General features: G+C 39.3%; 1 protein-coding gene across 1 annotated transcript in view; it reads right to left on the bottom strand.

Annotated features, from left to right (window-relative positions):
* The window catches only part of NID1 (nidogen 1), a 49,538-nt gene that overhangs the window by 21,172 nt on the left and 5,770 nt on the right, over positions 1-22,596 (bottom strand). The window contains exons 2-11 of the mRNA XM_009329220.1: positions 21,603-21,902; positions 20,142-20,371; positions 19,063-19,490; positions 17,804-17,953; positions 16,266-16,517; positions 14,933-15,133; positions 12,840-13,085; positions 11,731-11,874; positions 10,498-10,626; positions 6,246-6,368 (exon numbers count right to left, since the gene is read on the bottom strand). Coding sequence (XP_009327495.1) covers positions 6,246-6,368; positions 10,498-10,626; positions 11,731-11,874; positions 12,840-13,085; positions 14,933-15,133; positions 16,266-16,517; positions 17,804-17,953; positions 19,063-19,490; positions 20,142-20,371; positions 21,603-21,902 — 2,203 coding nt within the window. The remainder of the gene's footprint in view (positions 1-6,245; positions 6,369-10,497; positions 10,627-11,730; positions 11,875-12,839; positions 13,086-14,932; positions 15,134-16,265; positions 16,518-17,803; positions 17,954-19,062; positions 19,491-20,141; positions 20,372-21,602; positions 21,903-22,596) is intronic.

The raw sequence follows: 22,596 nt of genomic DNA, 5'->3' as shown, positions 1-22,596 counted from the left end.
AAGGAAGAAATTTTTTACGCTGAGGGTGGTGAAACACCGGCACAGGTTGCCCAGAGAGGTGGTGGATGCCCCATCCCTGGAAACCTTCAAGGTCAGGTTGGACGGGGCTCTGAGCAACCTGCTCTAGTTGAAGATGTCCCTGCCCATGGCAGGGGGGCTGGACTAGATGACATTTAAAGGTCCCTTCCAACCCAAACCATTCTATGATTCTATTGCCACTCCTTTTTAGGAGTAACTATGTATTTTACTGCTTCTGTGCTCCTGAAAGTCTCTTACATTTGTGATAAACTTTAACAGTGTCAAGTGCGATAAGTAATTTATGTTAAAGAAACATTCTGAAAAGAAATAAAATCAGTGTTTCCATGTTCATCTGTGCTGACTCAATAATTTTAACCTGTCTTTCAACATTAAACTCATTTCAACTCACTAACATGAATTCAGCCAATACTAAAATTTGCAAACCAAAACAAGCCCCTATACTGGTTATGACAGTCCAAACCAGGCACTTGGAATCCATACTGTATTTTTTCTCTCCTTATCTCTGAATCATGAGCAGGATTACTATGCTTACAGTTTAGAGACACCTAAAGAAAAGTGAGCTGAATCCCAGTCCAGTGTTGTAGCGTATGCAGCAACGAAGGCACAATAATCATAGATGCTGATGACGGCTGGTTGCGATAAATAGTCTGCTTATACAGTTATACATTTCACTCAGTGTGCTTAAGAGAAGATGCTCTGATTTTGCAAGCTTTAAATTGCATTAATTAACTGTCTGAAATGAGGCTAGCTATGACAGAGTTTGAAAGATGAGATTGACACAGTAAATAAAGCAGATTCCCTGCCTTGATGAGCTAACAGCACAAGTTAGGCAAACATATAACAAGAATTGGCACATATTTAGGTAGTACAAGGGCTACTTTGTAAGCCAGCTTCCATACACAAACATTATGGATAGTAACTTTCCTTTCCTTCAGTACAGCAGCCTAAATGAGGGGTTTTTAGTGCTCTTCCTTTAATATAAATACAATATCTCATCCATTCAAGACTCTTCAAAGATACAGAAGAATTAACATTAGGGGAGTTCTCTGATCTCTTGACTGGCATGAAGAAAACTTCCATTAACTGAAACAGGTAGAGCTAAGAACAAGTAATTACCTGATGTAATGGTGCTGTTACACCTACTACTATACCTGATCATAGCGAATGGAAAACAACTCATGTCTATTTCAAGGCTCTGCATCCAGGGGTTAGCAGCCCTGATTTTCAGAGGTTCTTACCATTCTTGAAACTCACATTTGAAAGCTAAGCCAAATGATCATGTCAATGATGAGAAAAATGGTATACACTAGGGTTAGTTCATACTGCCAGAGGTGAAACAAACAGTAAGAGCAAGACCCAGGTAATCTTCAGTGATGCAGGAAAGTGAGGGCGGCAACAGCCTTTTATTAACAGCAGGACCAAGTTTCAATATTTTTCGGTATCTATGTTTAAACATTACTGATTAGCGTTTGTTAAAAAATTGAGTAAAAATCCGTCCTCACTGCTTTTTGATGCAGTTGATGCTTGGCTGATAAAGGTAACACACTGACCTAATAGCTTTGCGTTTCCCTATGAAACTCTACTTATGCCCGCAGGACAGAATCACTTTTGAAACAAAGCACCATACTGTGGGCTACCTTAATTTGATAAATTATTAAAAACTGAAAAGTCACCTGAGTCAGTGGACAAATGTCACAAAGTAGTGGTATTTCTAGTAAGTTCCCATATTACTTTAGTCTTGGTTTTAAATTTCCTGATTAAGAAATGTAATTGCTTCATTAGGATTCCAGAGGAAAATATACAACCATAGATTGCAGCCATAGGTTGCATCATTCGTGGAAGAGAAATAGGCCACAAAACATGAGAAGGACAGGACCTCATCACTACGTAAACTGAGCTCATTAAAATCAACAAGTGGATTCACACAGTCAAATGGAAAGTTACACTTCTTGGAATACACTGTGTAGACCAGCCTTTAAAGATAGACTTATCTTGGAAACCACAACCAAAAAAGCTATCAGCAGATAACAGCTATCAGCACATAACTGCAAGCAGATAAGCTGCCAGCACCCAGCTCAGTGCTGTAGAGATTGTGATGGGGTATAAATAAGAATTCAGCATATACACAAAGAACACCGCACAGGTATAGTGAAGCAATGTTGGATGGGGGAGACAATTCAAGGAATACTGGGTGCAGCTCTGGTAACCACAGTTCAGAAGGATAGTGAAAAACTGAACCAGTGTAGAGAAAAGAGCTCCTAAGAGAGAAGCTGTAGTGCAGAACAGAGATCAAAGGCCTGAAAGAATTTATGTTCCATGGACCACAGTACACACAAGTCGGACTAGATACATAGAACAGTGCATCCTGAACACAAGCTAAATGTTTACCCTTCCTCAGAAAAATAAATTTGTATTTAATGTTTTGAACATTTTTTTTCCAGTTTTTTCATAAACTACCTGTAGTAATCTGGAATTTAAAAGTCACTGAAATATATCATGGAACTTGAAAAAATGAAATGGAAATAGCATGAATATGGCAAGTGGGCCAGATGAAAAACATACATGTACACATTTCCCACATAAGCAAAGAAACAAACAGAATGGGGGGAAAAAAAAAAAAACTAAAGCCATATACAAACATTCACATTCAAAGTCTTTTTTGGTCATAAAGGAAAGCTCTTGCAGCAGCACTGCAGAAAATGATTTATGGACTTTAAAAAAAAAGATGGAGACTGAGAAAACAGAATGAGAAGCAGAGATGTATGGGACTTCTTCCCTTCTGTTTTGCAGGGGGGATTACAGTCTGATGCACTACACTGAATTCAATTAGTTCTGCAACAGCATTCAAAAATCTTTAAAGATCTGATATAAAAAAACCTCAAACAGGTTTTCATTCACAAGCTAAAGACAGAAGTGATTTAAAACGGTGTCCAGAATCAGTATGTAATCAAAGAGTACTTTTTAATTTCCTATGTGGGTCATTTCATTCCCCACATATCACAAGGAGTTATACTGACATTTTTAATTGCTGTTCTCGGGCATTGCCAAAAAAAGAAGAAAAAACCCAAAACAAAATAATACACTTCCCTTTGTCCTTTCATTTTCCTTTGTAATCCTTCACTTACAGCGTTGTCCTGTTAAGTGCATTTCTCATGTGAAACGGATTCAGAGGACCAGCAAAACGGCTCTTAACAGTCAGACCCCTAGTTCCAAGAATCTAGATTTGTTTCTGTTTGGTAAACAGTGTCTAGGGTCTGCAGGGGTAGAAACACTCAGACATCTGGTTTTTTGAAACGGAAAAATGAAGCGTGAGGAAATAATGAAGTACAGACTTTCTTAATAGCTGTGAGCAGTGGGACATTCCAGCATCATTAACTCTTTCATTAACCTGCTGGCTCAGTCCTACAGACATTCTCTTGTGTGTGACTCAAATCCATTTTACTTGTTAGTCTACTTGTTTCAAGAGTTGCCGTTCAGCAGTAGGTTTCGTATAATAATAGACACCAAACAAGCAAGCAATTGTACACATGGATTGGAAAAGGGTACAGCTAAAAGAACTGAGTATTCGGCTGAAAAACTTTCCATGCTATTAACAACCAGGAAAGACTTCAGTGACTTGACTGAGGCTAATTAGATCAAAACCTTAGTGGGTAAAATGGGGAAGAAATGGTCTCTAATTACAGCCGAATACAATACAGCCTCATGTGGAATCTCCATTCTGAAGCAACCTACTTTACAAATTGGGTGCTAACGTAAACTAAGCTGCTTCTTGCTAGGCTTCAGAAAGTATATATTGATTCTATCTCCTGGCAATGATTAACTCTTGGATATATCCATTTTAAAAGTACTAAAGCTTTAGCAACAGACGACATCCCAAGGGCAGCTATTGTTCTATTAACTCTAAGAAGGGAGGAGTAGCTAAGTTTGTTGTAAACACTGCCATTGCAGCAGGCTAGCAGAGCAATACAGATACTCTGTACTTCAGTCAGGATTCAGCAAAAGTGAGACTTCTTATCTACACAGATTTTTTTCTGCTCAGAGCAGTTAATGAGCAGAGCCAATTGACACAAGTGTTTCTAAAGCACGTCTTCTACTAGTAGTACAAAACACCTAAAAAAAATAAATCAGAGAGGCATACATGAAGACTAACAAAACCTGGCAGATCCCCACCCACTGAAACAGTAGATACGACAAAACTCTCCAAAATATTTTGTTACTACCATTAAAGCTGTGACATGGAAAGATCCTCATTCAAGATACAATTGTGTTAGGTATGGAAAATCAAGAAGCGTACAGGATAAGCAGCAAAAAGTAACATAAAGCTACTACAAAATAGTACACTCTGCTTAGCAGCTTAGTAGACACACCAACCACTGCATGTGAAAAGGTGTTGTTATCAACAAAAAACCCCACTTAAATATGCTATCACATATACTCAGAAGAAATTAACTGTGTCCTGGTAATGAAGTTAATTGGTTGAATCAAGTATTAGTCTACCAAACCACATGTTTCAGCTACAAAGGGGATGTGCCAGACATGAAAGCAATATTTCTGCGTCTACAATTCTGCCTGAAGAACTGGAAGCTTTCAGGTTTGATTTTGCTTCAAGTTATTCACATCAAGTTTCTCCTCTAGGAGGAATAATCCTGGTTTTATCAGCTGGTTGGTTAGCTAAGTATTTTGACACAGGTCAGAAACACTAGGTCATTTTTCATTCATCCGGCGTTAAAATGAAAATACACATGGGTATTCATGCATGAAGAGTTAGTTAAAAATAATATTGAAAGACTGACAAAGTGGCAAAAGCAAGAGCTTCAGAATTAAACAGTGCAAAACCTCCTACAATTTACCTATGATAGAAAAGTCTACAAGCGCTGGGTGATTTGATGTAACACATGTGACACAATGTAACACATTGTTGAGCACATGATGAAAAGTCATGTAAATATGATGTAAAACCAGAAACAACCTTGTGATTTTTTTATGCCTTTCCTATGAACAATCCTTTGCCTTTTTATTTTTAAGACATGAGTATCCAGTTGGGCAAAAAAAAGTCAGAACTCCAGAATTAGGGAATATAGTGGCAAAAGAAAATATTAAGTTTCAGCAACGCATCAGGTAGTAATATTGTGCCGTGCAGACAATCACTTCTAAGCCAGCACATCCACTATGAAAAAAACCAAACCCACCTCAGTTTTGAATTATCAAATACTTTGGACATCATTAAGACCACAGTACAGAAGCTGAATTATAAAGACCGCTTCCCTCCTCAGTCATACTGCTTCCTGCTTTCTTTCCCTTTAGCCCTACGCCTTTCTTATCCCTGGCTGCACAGTTTGAGTTTCAGTCTGTTGACAGGTGCAGGGCCTTTTGCTCAACAGCAAGAATCTTAGAGGCAGGAGAATTGGGTTTGAATATACTCAGAAGTCAGGGTTCATTTCCTGGATGAGAGCATTCACCATTCTGCAAAACCTGAGTGCTGTCCCATAGGTTTGCCACACTTTTGAATTAAAGTAACTGTAACAATGCTACTTTGTGCCTCAGTGTTCCTTACTTTCTTTTTTTAAGCGTACCTTCTAGGTCAGGAGTTTTATACTTCAAGGGCCAAACTAGAATGCAAGAACAGAAGTGTGGGAGGGTCAAGAACTTTCTGCTAAATAGAGAACAAGCTGGATAAATACAGAAACAACTAAGTGCTAGTTAGAAACTGGAGTTAGCCTTTCTGGACTCTAGCTGGCTGTACGTGGCATGTAGGCATCTAGATCCCACTGACGACCACAGTGCAGGTACTTTCGTCTCATCCTTCACTTTTTTCCTGTAATTGTTGCATTTCATTTACATCGCCAACGGTTCCAGATGTTTTATGGTTAGTGACTACTGTGTATGCAAAACAAATCAGTTTGTGGTCAAACCTTTATATAAGGCAACTTCAAAAGATAGTATCAGCTTGGGCCTGAGAACTACAGGGGACAGAACAAACAAAACATGAAATGGGACATTGAATAGGATATTATGGAAAAGTGATAAAAGTCAAGATACAGATTTTGACACAAGCTTGGTGAAGTTCAAAACTTCAAAGATTTGAGAAAGAATAAAGACCCCAATAAGACAATACACAATTTGTTCCAGAGAGGAACCAAATTAACATATCCTCCAATTCCCAAATTATATTTCTGGTCCAACTTTCAAGAACTATAAAATTTTACCTCCTAACACACACCGGAAACCATCCCCACGATAACCTGCCTTACACTGGCAGCTGAAGGACCCAGGAGTGTTGTAGCAGAAAGCATCTGGATGACAGTGGCCCTCTTGACATTCATCTACATCTGTAAAAGAAAAGATCGATCTCAGATAACTGTTCCTCCTGATGGACAAATCAGAGTGATGAATTAAATTGCAAACTTGCTGTATTACTTTCAGGCTCCTATTTAAGGATACCCAGTTAGAATTATAGACCTTTGGAAGAACGTCTATACAGAAATGCAAAGGAGAAAAAAAAGCATGCACGTATTTCAGGTTCTGGCTCTCAGCAAATCCCTGCACTCTGGTATTCTGATAGGTAACTAGGATTGTTAACTCGTACAGTATTTTAGAAATATATGCCCTTGTTTCTCAAGGAAAAGGCTTAACACAGCAAGAGAAGTAGGATTTGGCCCGCAAGGTTTCCAAAATTAACTCAGGTAAAGCTGCTCCCCCACTGCACTCCAACTGACATGAAACAGAATATAACTTTTTTTATGCAGTCTCAGCATCATGTGTCACCAGCTTAGAAATATAAACCAATACAGTGCAAACAGTTCCAGCAGATGAAGATCTGGTCTGCTAACTGCAACTGCTGCAATTTTTGCATTTACCTCATCTTGGACCTCCTGTAGCTCAAATATTGAAGGGTGAATTCAAAAGTGAGGGGAGGAAAGGACAAAAGCTTAATGCAATGCCTGCCTGAGGGACTTCAACTATGAAATTTCCTACTTTAAATCACAAGTAACTACAGGACATTGCAATGACCAGCTAAGTTGTCCAATAAAAACCCCACAACAAGTGGTGTTACCCACCCTCACAGGCACGCCCATCACCAGAGAAGCCACGGAGGCATGTGCAGATGTAGGCGGACCCTCCGGTGTACACACACTGAGCGCGCTGAGGAATGTCACAATCGTGCGTGCCTGTCTGGCAACGGTTTACGACGTATTCAACAGCTGCAGGTTAGATGTACAAGAGAAAATTGAGTTTTATTCCGCAAAGTCTGAAGCTCATAGTAAGTTTATAGGGAGAGAGGAACAGCTGTGAAAGCATACAGAAGAGAAAGGAAACAAGGAAACGGAGTTGTTTGTTTTGGGGGTTGGGATTTTTTTTGCCAAGATCTCCCTTTTCACTAGTGTTAAATCTTCTTATTAATGTTTTACAAGGAACTGATTGTCCTCAGCACCTCATAGATATTTGTTAATATAGAACAGGGCAGAAAGGCTACCTCAGTGACAGATCCTAATATCCATGACAGTTTTGCTTATAAAAAGGAGTCCTGGATGAAGAAGTGTAAGGCGCCTTGCAGAGGTACCTCGCATGTTGGCTAAGCGGCCAGTTCGCTGCAGTGGGAATTATTAGATATCCCGCTACACTAACCGAGCACTGACCCAGGGCTGCCGTCACTTGGCAACAGATGGGAGCTGTGACTCACTCCACGGGACATAAACACATTTGTCAACTATGGGAGAGATTTTTGACCAACAGTGGAAGCTGGCACCAGTCCTGCAGCTTTTCATAATTTTCTCATCGTTGACAGCAGTGACTCTGAAGGCATTGCACTGCGTTACACATAAGTTATTTCAGGTAGTCGCTGGAGCCCTGCCTGTGCTTACCTGTTACGTCAGAGAAGAGGAAAGGAAACCATGGTATTTAAAGTAAGAAGAGGCAAAATACTACAAAAATTTTGGGCCTGGAAATACATGAGTTTGCAGTCTGTACATCTAGGAACAGACTTCCAGCTGCTGTAGCAGAGAGTCCACTGAGGCTTTCTTTACACAGTTCTTACGAGGAGCTGACGGGGGACCAGGACGAGACTCTACAATGCTTCTTTCATCACAGTACACAGATGAAAACTGCCACAGTATCAGCAGGGAAATATCAAAAGTCTGCCATCAGGGCCAGATCTGAAAACAGTTGTTTTTTCCATTTCTCTGGAGGAGATGACATCATTGTTAGAATCATATATATCTGTTCTGTTTGATGAAGTTTTAGATTACAAAATAATCTATTCAGAACTGCATTATAAATGCGTAAGATGTAGAGTTGGAGCTCAAAGGGAGTCCCCAAGTCCTCCTATTCCTCAGCCTACAAATAGGACAACCATAGAATCATAGAATCATTAAGGTTGGAAAAGACCTCTAAGATCATCAAGTCCAACCATCGACCCAACACCACCGTGTCCACTTTACAACTCTTCTAAAGCTATCCAGCGAGTCACACAGCTGGTATGAAAAAGCTGCAGTTCCAGAAAAGCTGAGTCAGAGCTGGTATCCCAGAGCAAGCTGCAAAAGCTCGAAGAGGGTAGCTGTTGCCCCTTCTGGGGTTCACGTTGTCTGTGGGTTTTATAACCTCCACCCTCCCCTGTAGAAAGGGGAACAAGATTACCGTGACATTTATTTTCAATCAGTTGGGAAACCAGAGTTCATCTTCCCTTCTCTTCAGTCTTACAGATGCAAGGTCTGGTTTTGATTGAAGGAAGGGATCAAACTGAAGTCCTTCAAGCTGGGCAAGGAATTAACCTAGCGCTTGTTAGAAGTGTGACACATCAACTTGATGGGAAAGTGGTAGAGTGAAGCCAGTGAGGTCATGGCTGGAGGGAAGAATGTTCCCTTTCAGGTCCAAGTGACAAGAGGGCAGTGGTGGACATAATGCCACACTTCCACATCTCACCCTATCCCTTCCAGTGTCCTGGTAGAAGAAGTTACTTTTTCCAACTGTTCTGCAACAAAGGGGAGACTTAGGGTGCACTGTGAGCCGACATGAAAGGTAATTCTTACTGGAGCAGAGAAATGGGGCTCGTGATGGAACGTAATACACAGCATGCAAAGTCACACACTTAAGGGAAGTAATGCAACTTTCTGCTGTAAGATGAAGGCTTCTCAGTCTTAGCTGAAGAACAGTCTCAGCTATAATGAGGAAAGACCTGAATGCATTAGCTGATCAAAGGGTAACTAAGCTTCCACCACAAAGCAGTCACGACAGGAGCAAATGTAATCCTCAGCTGTTATCAGTTATTTCCAAAAGAAACAGGAACTGGTCCAACCATACTGGAAGAGTGTGTACAGGTTTTGTCAGTACAGAATTACCCTCAGGTTGCAAACAAAGACAAAAATTCTAACTAAAAACCCAAAAAACTAATCTATATCCTATCTTGACAGTTACAGCTCTAGCAGTAGAGTCATTACCCCTCTTCTGTCTGCCATTTGTAGATTTTTTTATTTAGCTTTTGATATTTGCAATATAAATGACACCCAAAAGAATCATCTTAATGTTCTCAAGGACAAAGCTCATGGTTTTTCTTTCTATATGGAAAATTCACTTTTGACACACATCCTACACAATCATCTTGCAATTCTGCCAGCTACCAAATGGAATTTCTACAACTTTAGTGAAAAACAGAGCAAACAGAAAAAAAAAATCTCTCGTTAGGACAACCTTAGTCCAGCAAGTACAGATTAACTCAGGCTTCCTACAGAAAAAAGTTTTTAAATTAAATAAAAATAACTAGTTCAGTGACAACTACTGAATTTGAAGTTTTAATGGTCCATTAACAAACCAGCTAGATTTCCTCCAAATCTCAAAGATTTTAACAGTGATATAATTTGTATTTATAATTCCTTTTCAGCATGATTAACTATCACTTCAGAATAAGCCAACCAAGACACACTGATTTAGACCTGTGCACTGCCTTATCCAAGGGATGAACCTGTAACTAAAATCTAATCTGTTAAATCCAATTCTGGATTAGATATAAGAAAGAAACAAAACACAAAACCCCAAAACGCCAAAGCACAGGACTACAGAAAATGCAGGAAAAGCCCTACCTCATCTTGAAAGTGAGATGTTGTGAAATACCAACAAATTAATAACTGCTCATTTTAGTTCTTCTTCTTTTACAAATTTGAATTTTACTTCCATGTGAAATCTACAGCTAAATAATGGTACAGAAAGGACAGAAGCATTCAATAATTATTTCCACTTTCTGTTTGGAAACATTCTGAATGGGGAATTTTTATGAGATGAAAACAAAGTACTTTAGGCACCTTCTTTGGTTACCTAATGGATTGTAATCACTAACTGCAGCATGAACTCCTAAATTCAACTCACGTTAGAAGTCAGCACAGATCCTAGAAGCTCTGTTTTCTGTCTCTGAGATGAATCACAGCCTGAAAGCTGCTGGGCAGTGCTTTTAAGAAATGTGAAACTCACCAACACAAGTCCGCCCATCTGCTGCAAACTGGTATCCTTCAACACACTCGCAGCGGTAGGTTCCTGGCTGGTTATTGCAGACTGCATTGCTGCCACATAGAGCTGGTTGCTCTGAGCATTCATCAACATCTAGAATATTATAAGGATTCCAGTTATTACAGAGGTGCCTTTAATACTGATGCCAGAAAAACAGAAACTGTGCAACTGTTGAATAATAGCAGGCTTGCATATTTAAACCACATCTTGGATAGACCATACCTCTTAAGAGATATTAGTAACCTGAAAATAAGTTTTCAGGTAACTGTGTCCTCAGCTAATCTGCACCAGAAAAAACCCAGAAGAGGTTCTATAATGGAGTAATAAGGGGAAGGGACAAGAAATCAGAGGGGAAGGAAGAGCCACTGAGAAAGAAAATGCAGCCTACAAGGTGATCAGAAGCAGTGATGATTACCGGGGAAGCATGAACTTTAGGAAAGACTTCCCCTTTCATTATCGATATACATCTCTAATCCACTGCTGCTCAACTTGCAGCACAGACTGGGAGGGACAGTGTGATGCTGTTGTTTTCATTTGCAAGTTGATTTAAGGGTTGGAGTGGGTGGGAGGGTTGTGTTTTGGGTTTTTTTATTAAAAAAACCCAACTCAGTTAACTAATAGGGATGATGCATATTTCATTAATACACACTTTCACCTCTTGAAAACAAGTATTTATGCTGTGATTTGATTATAAAACAAAACCCAAATACATTAAGGATACAGAGCTGTGCAGAGCTGGGAAATAAGTCTCCTTGAACAGAAGGGATTTTCAAAGCAGCTCTTGAAAAAGATTATTTCAATGGGTTCCACATATCTGTGCTCTGTACATATGTGCAAATGCCATTCCTCATCTCCTTCAAGAACTTTTAACCTAGTTGACTCATTTTAACCAGAACTTGCATTACAGTAAATTTCTCACAGCAAAGTTCCCACAGGTTTTATGAAAGGACAAACTGGGTAGGAAAGATGCTTTGCAAGCTAAGAAAACATACCCAAGTTTGACCCTTCAAGACAAACTTGTTTGCTATGATTATTGAGATACATCAGCCACCCCAGCATCCCTCTAACCTATCTTTCCCAAAACCAGTCCCTCAGGACAGTTCATTTTGCTGGAATGGCTAGTCCTGAGGGTCAATACATTCCAAGAAAAACAAATGCTACATTAGCTGTCATTTTGTAATGAAAGTTCTCTGGTACCATAACAAGCTTTTCCATCTCCACGGAAGCCAATCGAACATTCGCACACAAAACGATTTCCAGTTCCTGGACGACATATCGCATTGGTGTCACAGTTATGGGTACCCGTGTAGCAAGGATTCCGGTTAATATCAGCAGAACCATCTGACGAGAGAGACCATATTTAGCCATGACAGCTCTATCCAAGTAATAGCACTCAGATAAGGCCCGGAAGGAGGTTGCTTGTAGTACATGGGAAACAAGGAAAGAGAATACTTTTTGCACCAGGAAGAAGGGGACTTGCAGGTGATATGCAGGACATGAATCCCAGACACAGCAATAGCACCTGTACTCCTTGTTACTTGTGCAAAGGACTGCTGAGTTAAAAAAAAATAGAAAAGCCACAAAAACCTCTCTAAAGAGCAAGACTGACAAACATAATGCATCTTCTAGCCACTGACACTAGACCCAAATTGCGATTCTTAATAGCTTGGTTTGTTCATTTTAATTAGTAGAACTTTATCTTTGTAACAAACAAAAGTGAGCACAGTCTTTTCTTGTACTCATCTGGTGTGCATTTTCAAATTGCTCCTTTACTTTTTTCTGGTTTTAGTGTAAACAGACAAACTTGGACAGCTCATCCAAAAAAACACACTTCATAGGCTGCCTATCTTCCAAAGATAAAATGCCATGTTTCAAGATAAATCATAGAAACTAGCTGTTTCAATGGCAAATCTTATTCCCGTCTTTTGCCCTTTGCTCTGACAGTACCAAAAAATTCATTTATATAGGAACTAATAATCAGGTAAAGATAAACGATACGCTCCATGTATCTGAGCAGCAATAGATTCAAGGTGGTACGTTGAGAGTATTTCAAGGAATTAGACACAAACTCCACTGAACTTCAAGATGAGATAATCACTTAAATACTCTTCCCCAACTGAAAATGCAAACTTTCAACAGTCCCATTTCTCTTAATTGGTAGACCCAGACTTCTACTGACTAATGCAACAAATTAATAAAACTCATTAATTTAACCCAGCTAAAGCAGGCTAAAAAAAAAAATATATAGAAGCCTGCTCTTAATTACTTACAAAAGAGAAAAAGAAAGATTTCCAATTCATACATACCACTGATTGGGCCGATGGAATTACTCATAGCATATCGCAGAATCTGCTCATCTCGGTTATACAGGACAAACACACTGTCCACTGAGAGCTGCTGTGTAGCAGCAGCAGCGTGGTGAGAGTCGTCATGAATGCATTCATCAAACGAGATGGTCTGTCGCCACTGATAGGCGCCCGTGTACGTGGAAGCAACCCCATCCCTTTCTGGCTCTGTCACTGTGTACTCCCTGGTGGATGATGAAGTGATCACTGCAACATGGCAACAAACACGCTGATCAGAACAGAGAGCGAAAATACTCCGCCCAATGCTATCTCTAGACTTGGGATACAGGCTGAGTAGTGTAAATAAAAATTTCAAAGGCAAGAAGCTACGGAAGTGGATGTACTTCCATGCAAAGGAATAGGCACTTGACTGGGCTTACTCTGTTCTCAGATATAACAGCCTTGAGGAACGAACCATATAATTTTTCTTGACTTATTTTAAAAATTTAACTTTACTTTGTGGGTTACCAGGTAAAGAAAGGAACATTCAACTCAGGAAACTCAGAGGTTTCCTTAGATGAATTTACATAGTGGATCTATAAGCTAAGAAGGCCAAAAGCCACCTCACCAGCACCAAACTACACCCCCTTTTAGTTCATTGTGGTCTACTGGCCTCAGATTTTGACAGTGTCCTGAAGAAGATGCATGTCTGAGAGCTCTTGTCTGCTTCACAACAGTTTTCTATATTGTGAAAAATTGTGACCAAAACTCTTCAAAGCAGATCTGGGCTTGTGGATCCTCCCAGCAGAAAGCTCCTCAGAACTCCACTGTTCTTCATATGGACACCAGAACACACCTGTATCAATCCACTTGCAACAGTTGGCAAAAGCTGGATTTCTGCTAAGTAATGGTCTACCAGATACACCATAGGACAGCAGAAGAATAACTATTTCAGTACTGGAAAAATCAAATCCAGCCTGAAGGATGCCTCCTTCCAGCCCCTGACTTTTCCTCCATGGGGACAGCACTTCTGCCAAGAAGGCAGGCGTTCTACAGAGCACGCACTGCCCAGACAACTCCTCCAAAACTCTGAAGTTGTTCAGCACAAAGCAGAAGCTTCCTGCTGCCTCCAGCTCCTCCTCCTCTACAACAACAGGCAAAGCAGCAAGAGGGGTTCATCACTGGCTACCAAAGCCAGACATTAGCAGATATAAGGCAGTGATGATGCAACTACACCATTTTCAGCTCTCTCTAGCAATCAAAGTGTGCCCTTGAAGCAAAGTGCACTCTCTCCAGTATTCATGTGCACCTAGGTGCACCACAGGCTGCTTCCTCTTTATTGCTTTTTGACAGCTGGGCTGGCCAGCAGCAACACTCCAACCTCACTTTGTTTTCGCTGTGTTGAAACACCCATAATTTTATCCAGGAAGAGGAAAGCAAAAGAAGGGAGTTTCCCCTGTAAATAGTGAAATGAAGAATGGCTCTCTTAAACCTCAGAGTCTGAGATAAGTGAGAGAGAGAAAGAGAAGGAGAGAAGTACTGAAGAGACAATGGAGGAAACCGATAAGGGAATTAAGAGGCTCCTAATTTTCTGGTCAGTTCAAATTCAGCTCAGATAACACTGACAAATGCTTGTTACTAACACAAGGCACAGTCATTGCAATGCAGTTTACATGACACATACTGGTAAATAACCGGTTTGCACAGTCTCATCGGACAAGACTAAAGCCCACTTAATGACATTACCACAAAAAGGTATACACCAGTACAGCTCCTACCAAAGAGCTGTGGACCCTACAAAAAAGCTTTGCAACTTGTACAACTGCCATCAGCAGTGTAAAAATAAGGCCAATGGAAGGGTGTTTTGCATCAGTTCAGAGAAAGTTAAACTCACATTTTTTTCAATAAAAAGATTAGCAATATTTGCCTTGTCCCACTCAAAATCCACCCTCTTTTGGGACTTGTTCTAAAGAGGCAAAAAGCAACTTTCTATAAATCCAAGGATCCTAAGTACACTCGCTAAGAAGGGAAAAAAATAATGTTTTTTGGATTGTCTTACTCACTGCTTTGAGAAATGTGCGCTTTCTTATAATTTCATTCTTAGGGAACCTTACCAGAACTAGAAGTGTGATAGAGTTCAGTGTATGGTTCTATATGGACTGATGCACCAGATGGGATCTCAGGTATTCTGCCCTCCATTTCTGTGCTGATGGTAAGGTGACCATGCTCATCAATGCCACTGAATCTCTGCTTTACAACCAGCTTCTCCTTGTTGCCAAGAAAAGTTACTTCAGTTTGCCGTGTAAACTCGCCACCTAAAGAAACAGTATTAGTTAAACCACTTAATAGCAGTTTCTGAATCCTTCTGTTCAAAGTATTGCTTCTAGTAGATAAAATATAAATTACTATTTTTCTGCAAGCTTTGATGCAGCATATTTGCTAATGTTTTGGGTTTCTACAGAAATAACTTTCAGAGGTATACTGATAATATTCTCGGATACTGCAAGGAAACTATCTTTTCTTAAGCACTGAGCACGCTAAATTGCAAGTAAGCCTGCAGAAGCAGGTTTCTTTTAAATTAAAAAGTTCCAACAAAGCTAATAATAGCAGGCCTTATCCTACCAGTTAAAATGGCAAAGCAGTTGTACGCTTTAGAGAAAACCTCCATTAGGAATACAGTGAGTTAAAAAAACATTTAAAAAAATCCAGTACATCTGTTTCCAAATCAAAACCAAGTGAAATGTATGTTGTAAATTCCAGAACAAACTTCAAACACACCAAATCCAAGAAAACTCCAAAACTAAAAGTTATGTTTGACTAAATTCATAGTACAGGGCTGTAAAGGATAAAATTTTAAAAAGAAACACATGTTCTCCTAGAACAGATTGGATCTACAGCTTGAATTCATGTGCACAACCAACCAGCTTTGGCCTCAGACTCTCATGAAAAGCTGTAATTGTGAACTGGGGTTTCCCTCACATAAGTTAACAGGATCATTTGCATCTCATGCAGGAATTGCTTCTGTTAAGAATTTCAGACCTTCATGAGGTCAGATTTTCATTTCTCTTTTGCTCCGTTAGTACAATCAGGCAATTAACATGTTAGACCTCTTGTAGATGTAGGGGCAGCTTTTTTCAGTAGTTCTGTACACTCTAGTACCAAAAATCAGATCCTTTTTAATAATATCTTTCTTGCACAGAAACTGGCCAAGCCATTCTTCTTTTTAACAGACTTACATGCTTGTGCACTGACGGTAAATTAAACAGCCCAATATCTACACATTGTAAACAAGAAAAATGGCAAGAAGTTTGATTACAAAGCAATCCATTTACAGTTCAGAATAAACATGCTTTCATCCTATATTGCTTCTAAATACACATTTCTTTTCTCTCAAGACAGAGGAAAGCATAGCACAGTTTTTGAACATTATTTTAATTTAGAAGTTACCAGTAACACTGAATCCATTTTTATATCCTTGCTGTTCCACAGCAAACATCCATCCTATGATACCTCCAATAGAGGCAAGAGGCAGTAACGAATACCCCAAAGTCTCTGGGATTGTGCTGATAGCGGTGTAGGCACGCCCTTGGTTCATCACAACATAGGAATGGAGATCAGTGTTCTCGAATATAACTGGAACGGGGTTATTTCCTACAAAGATTCTTCCTTTGACCTTCCCGTTGACTCTCTGAGGAGAACCTGGCAAATCAATACAATGCATCATAACAAAACGACAGTTCTCACATACTCTCCAAGGAATGTGTTCAGAGCGCTCGCTATGTTCAGAGATACTAGTGTTGAAATAAATGGCAAACAAATGCTCACAGAATTCAACAGACAGGAAACTGCCGACAAACAGTGTGTTAATTTGCTTACATATGTATGTGCATGTGTGTGTGTTGCCATTATACAGATGACTAAGTGGCCACAATTGCCTGAAGAGATGCCCTTTACCCTAATTAACAATTTTGTCTGCAAGGATAACTGCATAAACAGACTAAGCTGTTGCAGTCTCTCTGACAGTAAGTGGCATACAGAAACTTCTTTTGAAGATCACACTTCATATGAATACCTACTGAATGTAAATTTATTCATTCCCTATTAGAAGGCTAACACCATGAGGTGTTAGAGTAATTGACCTATTATTCTAACCTACTCTATTTCTTAACTCAGAACTATTGACCGTTTTAAGACTGTCCATGTTTTACAGAAGTAGTTACTTTGGATTGCTAGTTTTCTTCTGTATATAATTTCCTATGTGCAAATTCAAATTCCATTATCATCGGATCCTTCTTTTCTTTCTCTGGAAAATTCAATTTTATGAACTGAAAGCTAAGTAGTAGGTTTTGCTTTCCTGCCTCATAAAACACAAAGTCTGCAGTCAGCTATTTTAGTTGCTGAAACGCATCTATACTCTTGAGTCAAGTCACTATGAGGAGTACAAGTGTATACATAAGAAATTCCTTTATGGATTTTACACAGGAACAAAGTTTAAATGGGTATCTAACAAAAATCTGGCAGATTAGCCCTTTACTAAAGAAGCTTAAGAGTGAGACAAAAAGGAGCCATGCTCTTTACTTTGATGATCAAAGTTAATTTGTTCATCCCCTTTGAACTGTCCATTTTAGAGTGGCGACCAAATCAGATTTCAAGAAGCTGGAAGTTGACAACTAATTCTAGCAATAAACACTGGATGTTACGCTATTACATGATGTCAGTTATGTAAGCATTTATTTTTTCTAGAAAGTCATGTTAAAATGCATAATGCATATAATTGACCACCTAAAATAATTTCCTTCATTCCAAAACCCACACCATCTTAGAAAGCACAGCTCACTTCTTAAAATACTTTTCAATACATCTCAGTGATAAGTCTTTCAAGAAGTATTTAACCACATGGCTTTTTTAGTATTGAAAACAGGTCACGTCATTCAAGAATGCCATGTGCAACTGCTGCATATGTACTCAATTTTCAAAAAAGTTACCTTCTGCTACACATTGTCTGCCATTTCCTTTGTAACCAGCAATACAACTGCAACAAAATCCATTGGGATAATCTTTGCAAATCGCATGAACAGAGCACTGGTGGCGGTTGTTAGCACAGGTCTGTTGGACATCTGTGTGGTAGCGAAACACTGTAGAAAATAAGACCAGACACACGTCATGTAACTACTATCGTATTCACATATCCCTGGTTTAGATTAAAAATATCTCTAGGCTAACTTGATTAGTTTTTTTCATTTGCTCTTTAAGGAAAACAAACAATTGCAATTGATTTTTGCTAACCTTGCAATATGCAAGTAACAGTCTACTATTTTGCAGAAAACATCAGGGCTTCAGATGTTAGAAAACTGTTTAATTCTTTTGATTTCAGCAGATCTATATTATATAGATCAGTTAAACTGTCTTGGCAAAACTAAATACACAATAATTTTAACCTGTCCTTGTTTCCAAACCAAAGCAAAAAGGAGCCTTTCCAACCTCAGAACAAAATACATCAGTATGGTACCCTGGACTGTGCACCAACGGATGCACCCTGTAATCCTAGTTGGCTTACCCTATTGTTTCATGGAGATAGCAATTCTCACATCTGCTTCAAGAAACAATTAACAGCTGGGCAGTCAGTCACACTGTTTTCCTACAAACACTTCCTCAGAAGTTAGAATCGCTAATCCCAGCCTTGTAAAACTTAAGGCCACGAAACCCTAGCCGACAATTTTTACAACAGTTACTAGTTCCAACCTTTGTTAAATCACCTGTATTCAGTAACACATCTATGAAAGGAAATAAGCTGAGTTTCAGTAGAACCAATCATAAAATCCTTACCAGGAACAGCCACTTAATGCAGCTATTAAACTTAAGATCATACCTTTAACAACAGTCCTGGGAAAAGAGAAAGTGAAATCAGTCACCGCTAAGAATGCATCAGCTTTAGGAATACAATTATCCCTATAGGAAGCTTTCCTTAGGCGAGATTCAGGTTCCACAGACACACCGTAAATGTGCTCTCCTGTGAGCTTCGCTGGGGCACTAGTTTACTAGACTGGCGAGATCTGAATCTGAGGTGACATCCAAGTTAACTACCTCAATGAATAACACAAACTTATTAAATGTGTCCAGGTTTTCAGATATGAAGGTAGTGAGAAGGAAACAGATTATTCCTTTAGTAGTTCAATTTCTTGCACACCTGTTTTTTTGCAGCCTATCCATCTTAGAAGTACCCAAGCTGTACAAAAGACCTTACCTATACCAGTTTCATCAAATTCTTCCACATCTATGACTTGGGGTTGCTGTGGGGGGAACTGCTGGACCTGGAACTGGCGAGGTGGAGCTTTTGCTGTTGGGAAATCTTGATGACTGTAAAAAGACTCAGTCGAAGGTGTTCCTGTTACATCTTGGTATGAAGTCAGAAAGTCTTCTGCAGCTAGCTGAGGAACACTATACGTAACGTGGTGCTGATCCTCTTCTGTGCTCTCTGTACTACTGGTGACATACTGCTGCCTCATTTCAGTGGAACCATAGTCCGCCATAAATGGTTTTGAAGTCATCTTCTGGTCTTGTTGATTGGACTCTAGGCTCTCCAAAACGTTGCTGATCTTGGCAGGCACAATACTGTCAGATGAGCTACCAATCTCGAACACCCAGACACCTTGTTTCCCAGCATTGCTGCTTCTATCAAAGAGAAGCATATGCCAAATCAAAATGATCAAGCACAAGTTGTGTGGTATTTCTAGCCTACACAAAATGTTATCCTTCACTGAGAAATATCAGGACAAAATTGTCAAATTATCTTATCTACATACTTATCTACAGGTACAGTTTATTCAGCTATAAAACACCCCCGACAGTTTGGATAGCATTTTTTCTCCACATCCAGAGTTCTCTTCTTGAGAATTTCTAGCCTTCTTGTCTCCAAAGTGATGGGAACAGAAGGAGATATTTGGGCCACAGATATCTTGCTAACACTTACTAGAACCTTCTAACGCATTCCCTTTCCTTCTTGTTCACTTTTACTGTCAAAAAAAAAGACTGCCCAGGGTAGACTATAAAGAGTTAAAGTCTCAAGTGGTCCTATTTTTAGAAGGGCTAAGTATACAGCAGCTCCTACCAGTGACAATGGAACTATGGACTTTTGACAAGTTATACCAAAGTCCTTATATTCTTCAAGAGGGTGGATATTGATCAGTGGAAGACTTTGCGATTTCTCATGCAACGGCTAATGGGATCTTATTATTTCTCATTGACTCATGCTACAGTTAAGAAAAACATGGAACTCCTTGATGTTTTCTTGAGGAGTTTAAACAAACAAACAAAAAAGCATACTTGTGCAGGTTTCTGATGCTGTCTTCATCATTAGCAATGACATTGTAGGATCCCGGCTTTTCCCAAAAGTAATAGTTTGTAGAGGCTTGACTAAAGCCAACCATAGCAGGAATCTTTCCATCATCATTCTTGGAGTATGTACTATAGAACTGCAAACTATCTTCTGGATAAAGGAAAATAGCATAGGAACCGGAGTCAGAAGAGGCTAAAACAGCCTGGAATGTGTTTCTCTGTGGAAAAAATTTAACATCCATTTACTCACAGAAAAAATGTCAAGATAGACAACAGAATAACATTTTTTTTAAACACAAAGTCAAAATCAGAATTTCCATCATACATAACACATCAGGTACTTCCTAGGAGAAATCAATATTATGCAAGCTTATGTTTTGCTACAGCAGTTTTAGCTTTAGCATGCATAAACACCAAAAAGAAGGCATTATCAAAGGTAAGTTAATCTATTAGGAAATAGCCAGAGAGGCTGCCTAAAACATAACAATTCTCAGTTCTGTAACAGACATAGGATGCTATATCATCTCTTTAAAATAAAAAGAGTGATGTGCTAGACTAAATAGAAAAATTCTGTAAACAGAATATTTAAAGAAGAGTTCAAGTTTCACATTGCTGCAAGTATCTTTTCCTGTAGGAACACTCCTACATACTGTAGGAACCATCACGACAGTACCTCAGACATCAGCTATTCGTTGCTACCAGAGTGCAGAATCATTACTGTGAACACAATGGTTGCGTCAAGTTAGGCACAAGAAATTAATCTTTGATGAAATAAGATTTGATAAGTTGTGGTAATGTTCTCAACTTTATACACTGTGAGCAGGCTCATCAGCTGGGATAATTATGGTGCATAAAGTTATGTATCTTTGCAGGATAGTACCTAACATGGTTTAAAAAGGGAAAATGGTTTGCAAGTAATCCAAACAATAACCTCTAACTGCTTCTTCATTCAATACCAGCACAAAGCATGACCTTTTTGTGAATGCAAATGTCATCTGTCCAAGAAGGATTCACAGTCTGAAGTTCCTATTATTCCATATACCTATCAGATTTTAGATAGTTTGATGTCAAAATGATTTAAGAGTGTGTTGAAAAATGCAAGTCAACTGGATTATATTGCACAGATGGAGGGCAGGATATCCTACTATTTCAGTTATTAACACATCACACTTAGCATTCAAAGTAAAAGTTGTCAGGGAATACAAAGAAATCAGCTATGTAGATTCAAGCATTTTCTATTGAATGAATAGAATACTGTAAAATAAAAATCAAGTAAAAATTCTGGAAACTCCTATTTTGCTACAGTCTTTTCAACAACAAAATACGTTCTTAACTGTACAGGATTCATTTAAACACAAAGGAATTCAAGCCTTCAAAACAACAGGTTATGGTGTTACACTTCAGCTGAACACGTGTCCAACGTGTCTTAAAGCTCTGATTAACATTCACCTTTTCTTCCAAAGCATGATCTGCTCCCGGTGCCTGGTAAGGAGCCACGAGCTTCCAGGTAACAATGACAACACTGCTGGGATCAAAAGTAGTCTCAGGAAAACCTCTTTTTATATAGTCTGACGCAAGTTGCAAGACATCTGAGGATGAATCTTCTCTGTAATACACATTTCCACGTCCATCTGTTGTGTCCAGGTCAGCCATAAAAGGAGCAATAGCCCCAAAACTGACTGGGAATTGGCCGAGATATTTTTCTTCACTTGAAGGTTCATTCACTGCGATAATCCCATTAGTGGCAACCTAATAAAAGGGTGGAAATTATAAGACACATGCTGTTCATATGGCTGTCTCCCACACCTATGTGCTTTAGATCATAATATTTTCATTGCATTTCCAAAAGAAATTGAGTCAAAAGTCAGTCTTGTATTTGTAAAGTAACTGAATTTTTTCAAGTTTTTGTATCCCATGTCAGGAGTCCTGGGATTCCAGTTGCCCAAAACCGGAGGTCTACTTTATGGATAGACCAACCCTTTTTTCCAAGATAAAGATTTTAACTATTTAAATTTCAGTGCCTCTTCTAACGAAGATAAACAAACCCACCACATTTACAAGTTTCCAAGTCTTTCTCAGACCAAGATCCAGCTCAATCGCTCCAGGAGTCTGTCAAGAATTGTGTACAGACCCTCCCAGATGACCAAAAGCTCTTCTCACTTTTCACTGTTACTCTCCTCAAGAGCAGTTTCACAACAGCATGACTGGGGATGGTAAGGATGAAGCAAGCATCTGCAACAGTTACTTTTTTGGTTAACCAGAGAGCTAGATTCTTACCTGGTGTAAAGCAGAGCGGACTACAGAGAAGCTGTATCAAAGTCATAGCATACCCCCTGTGAATCTGGACTTCTACCATGAAGGCAGAGTAGGATGCTTAATCTGGACAGTTTAGAAAGCTGCCCGTTCCTAAGAAAGTCTGCTGACAATGGGAAGAAAAAAAAAA

Source organism: Pygoscelis adeliae, unplaced genomic scaffold (genome assembly GCF_000699105.1).
Source record: "Pygoscelis adeliae isolate BGI_AS28 unplaced genomic scaffold, ASM69910v1 Scaffold77, whole genome shotgun sequence".
NCBI lineage: Eukaryota > Metazoa > Chordata > Aves > Sphenisciformes > Spheniscidae > Pygoscelis > Pygoscelis adeliae.
Note: the sequence above shows the minus strand (reverse complement) of the source record. Positions and strands in the feature narration are given on the sequence as shown.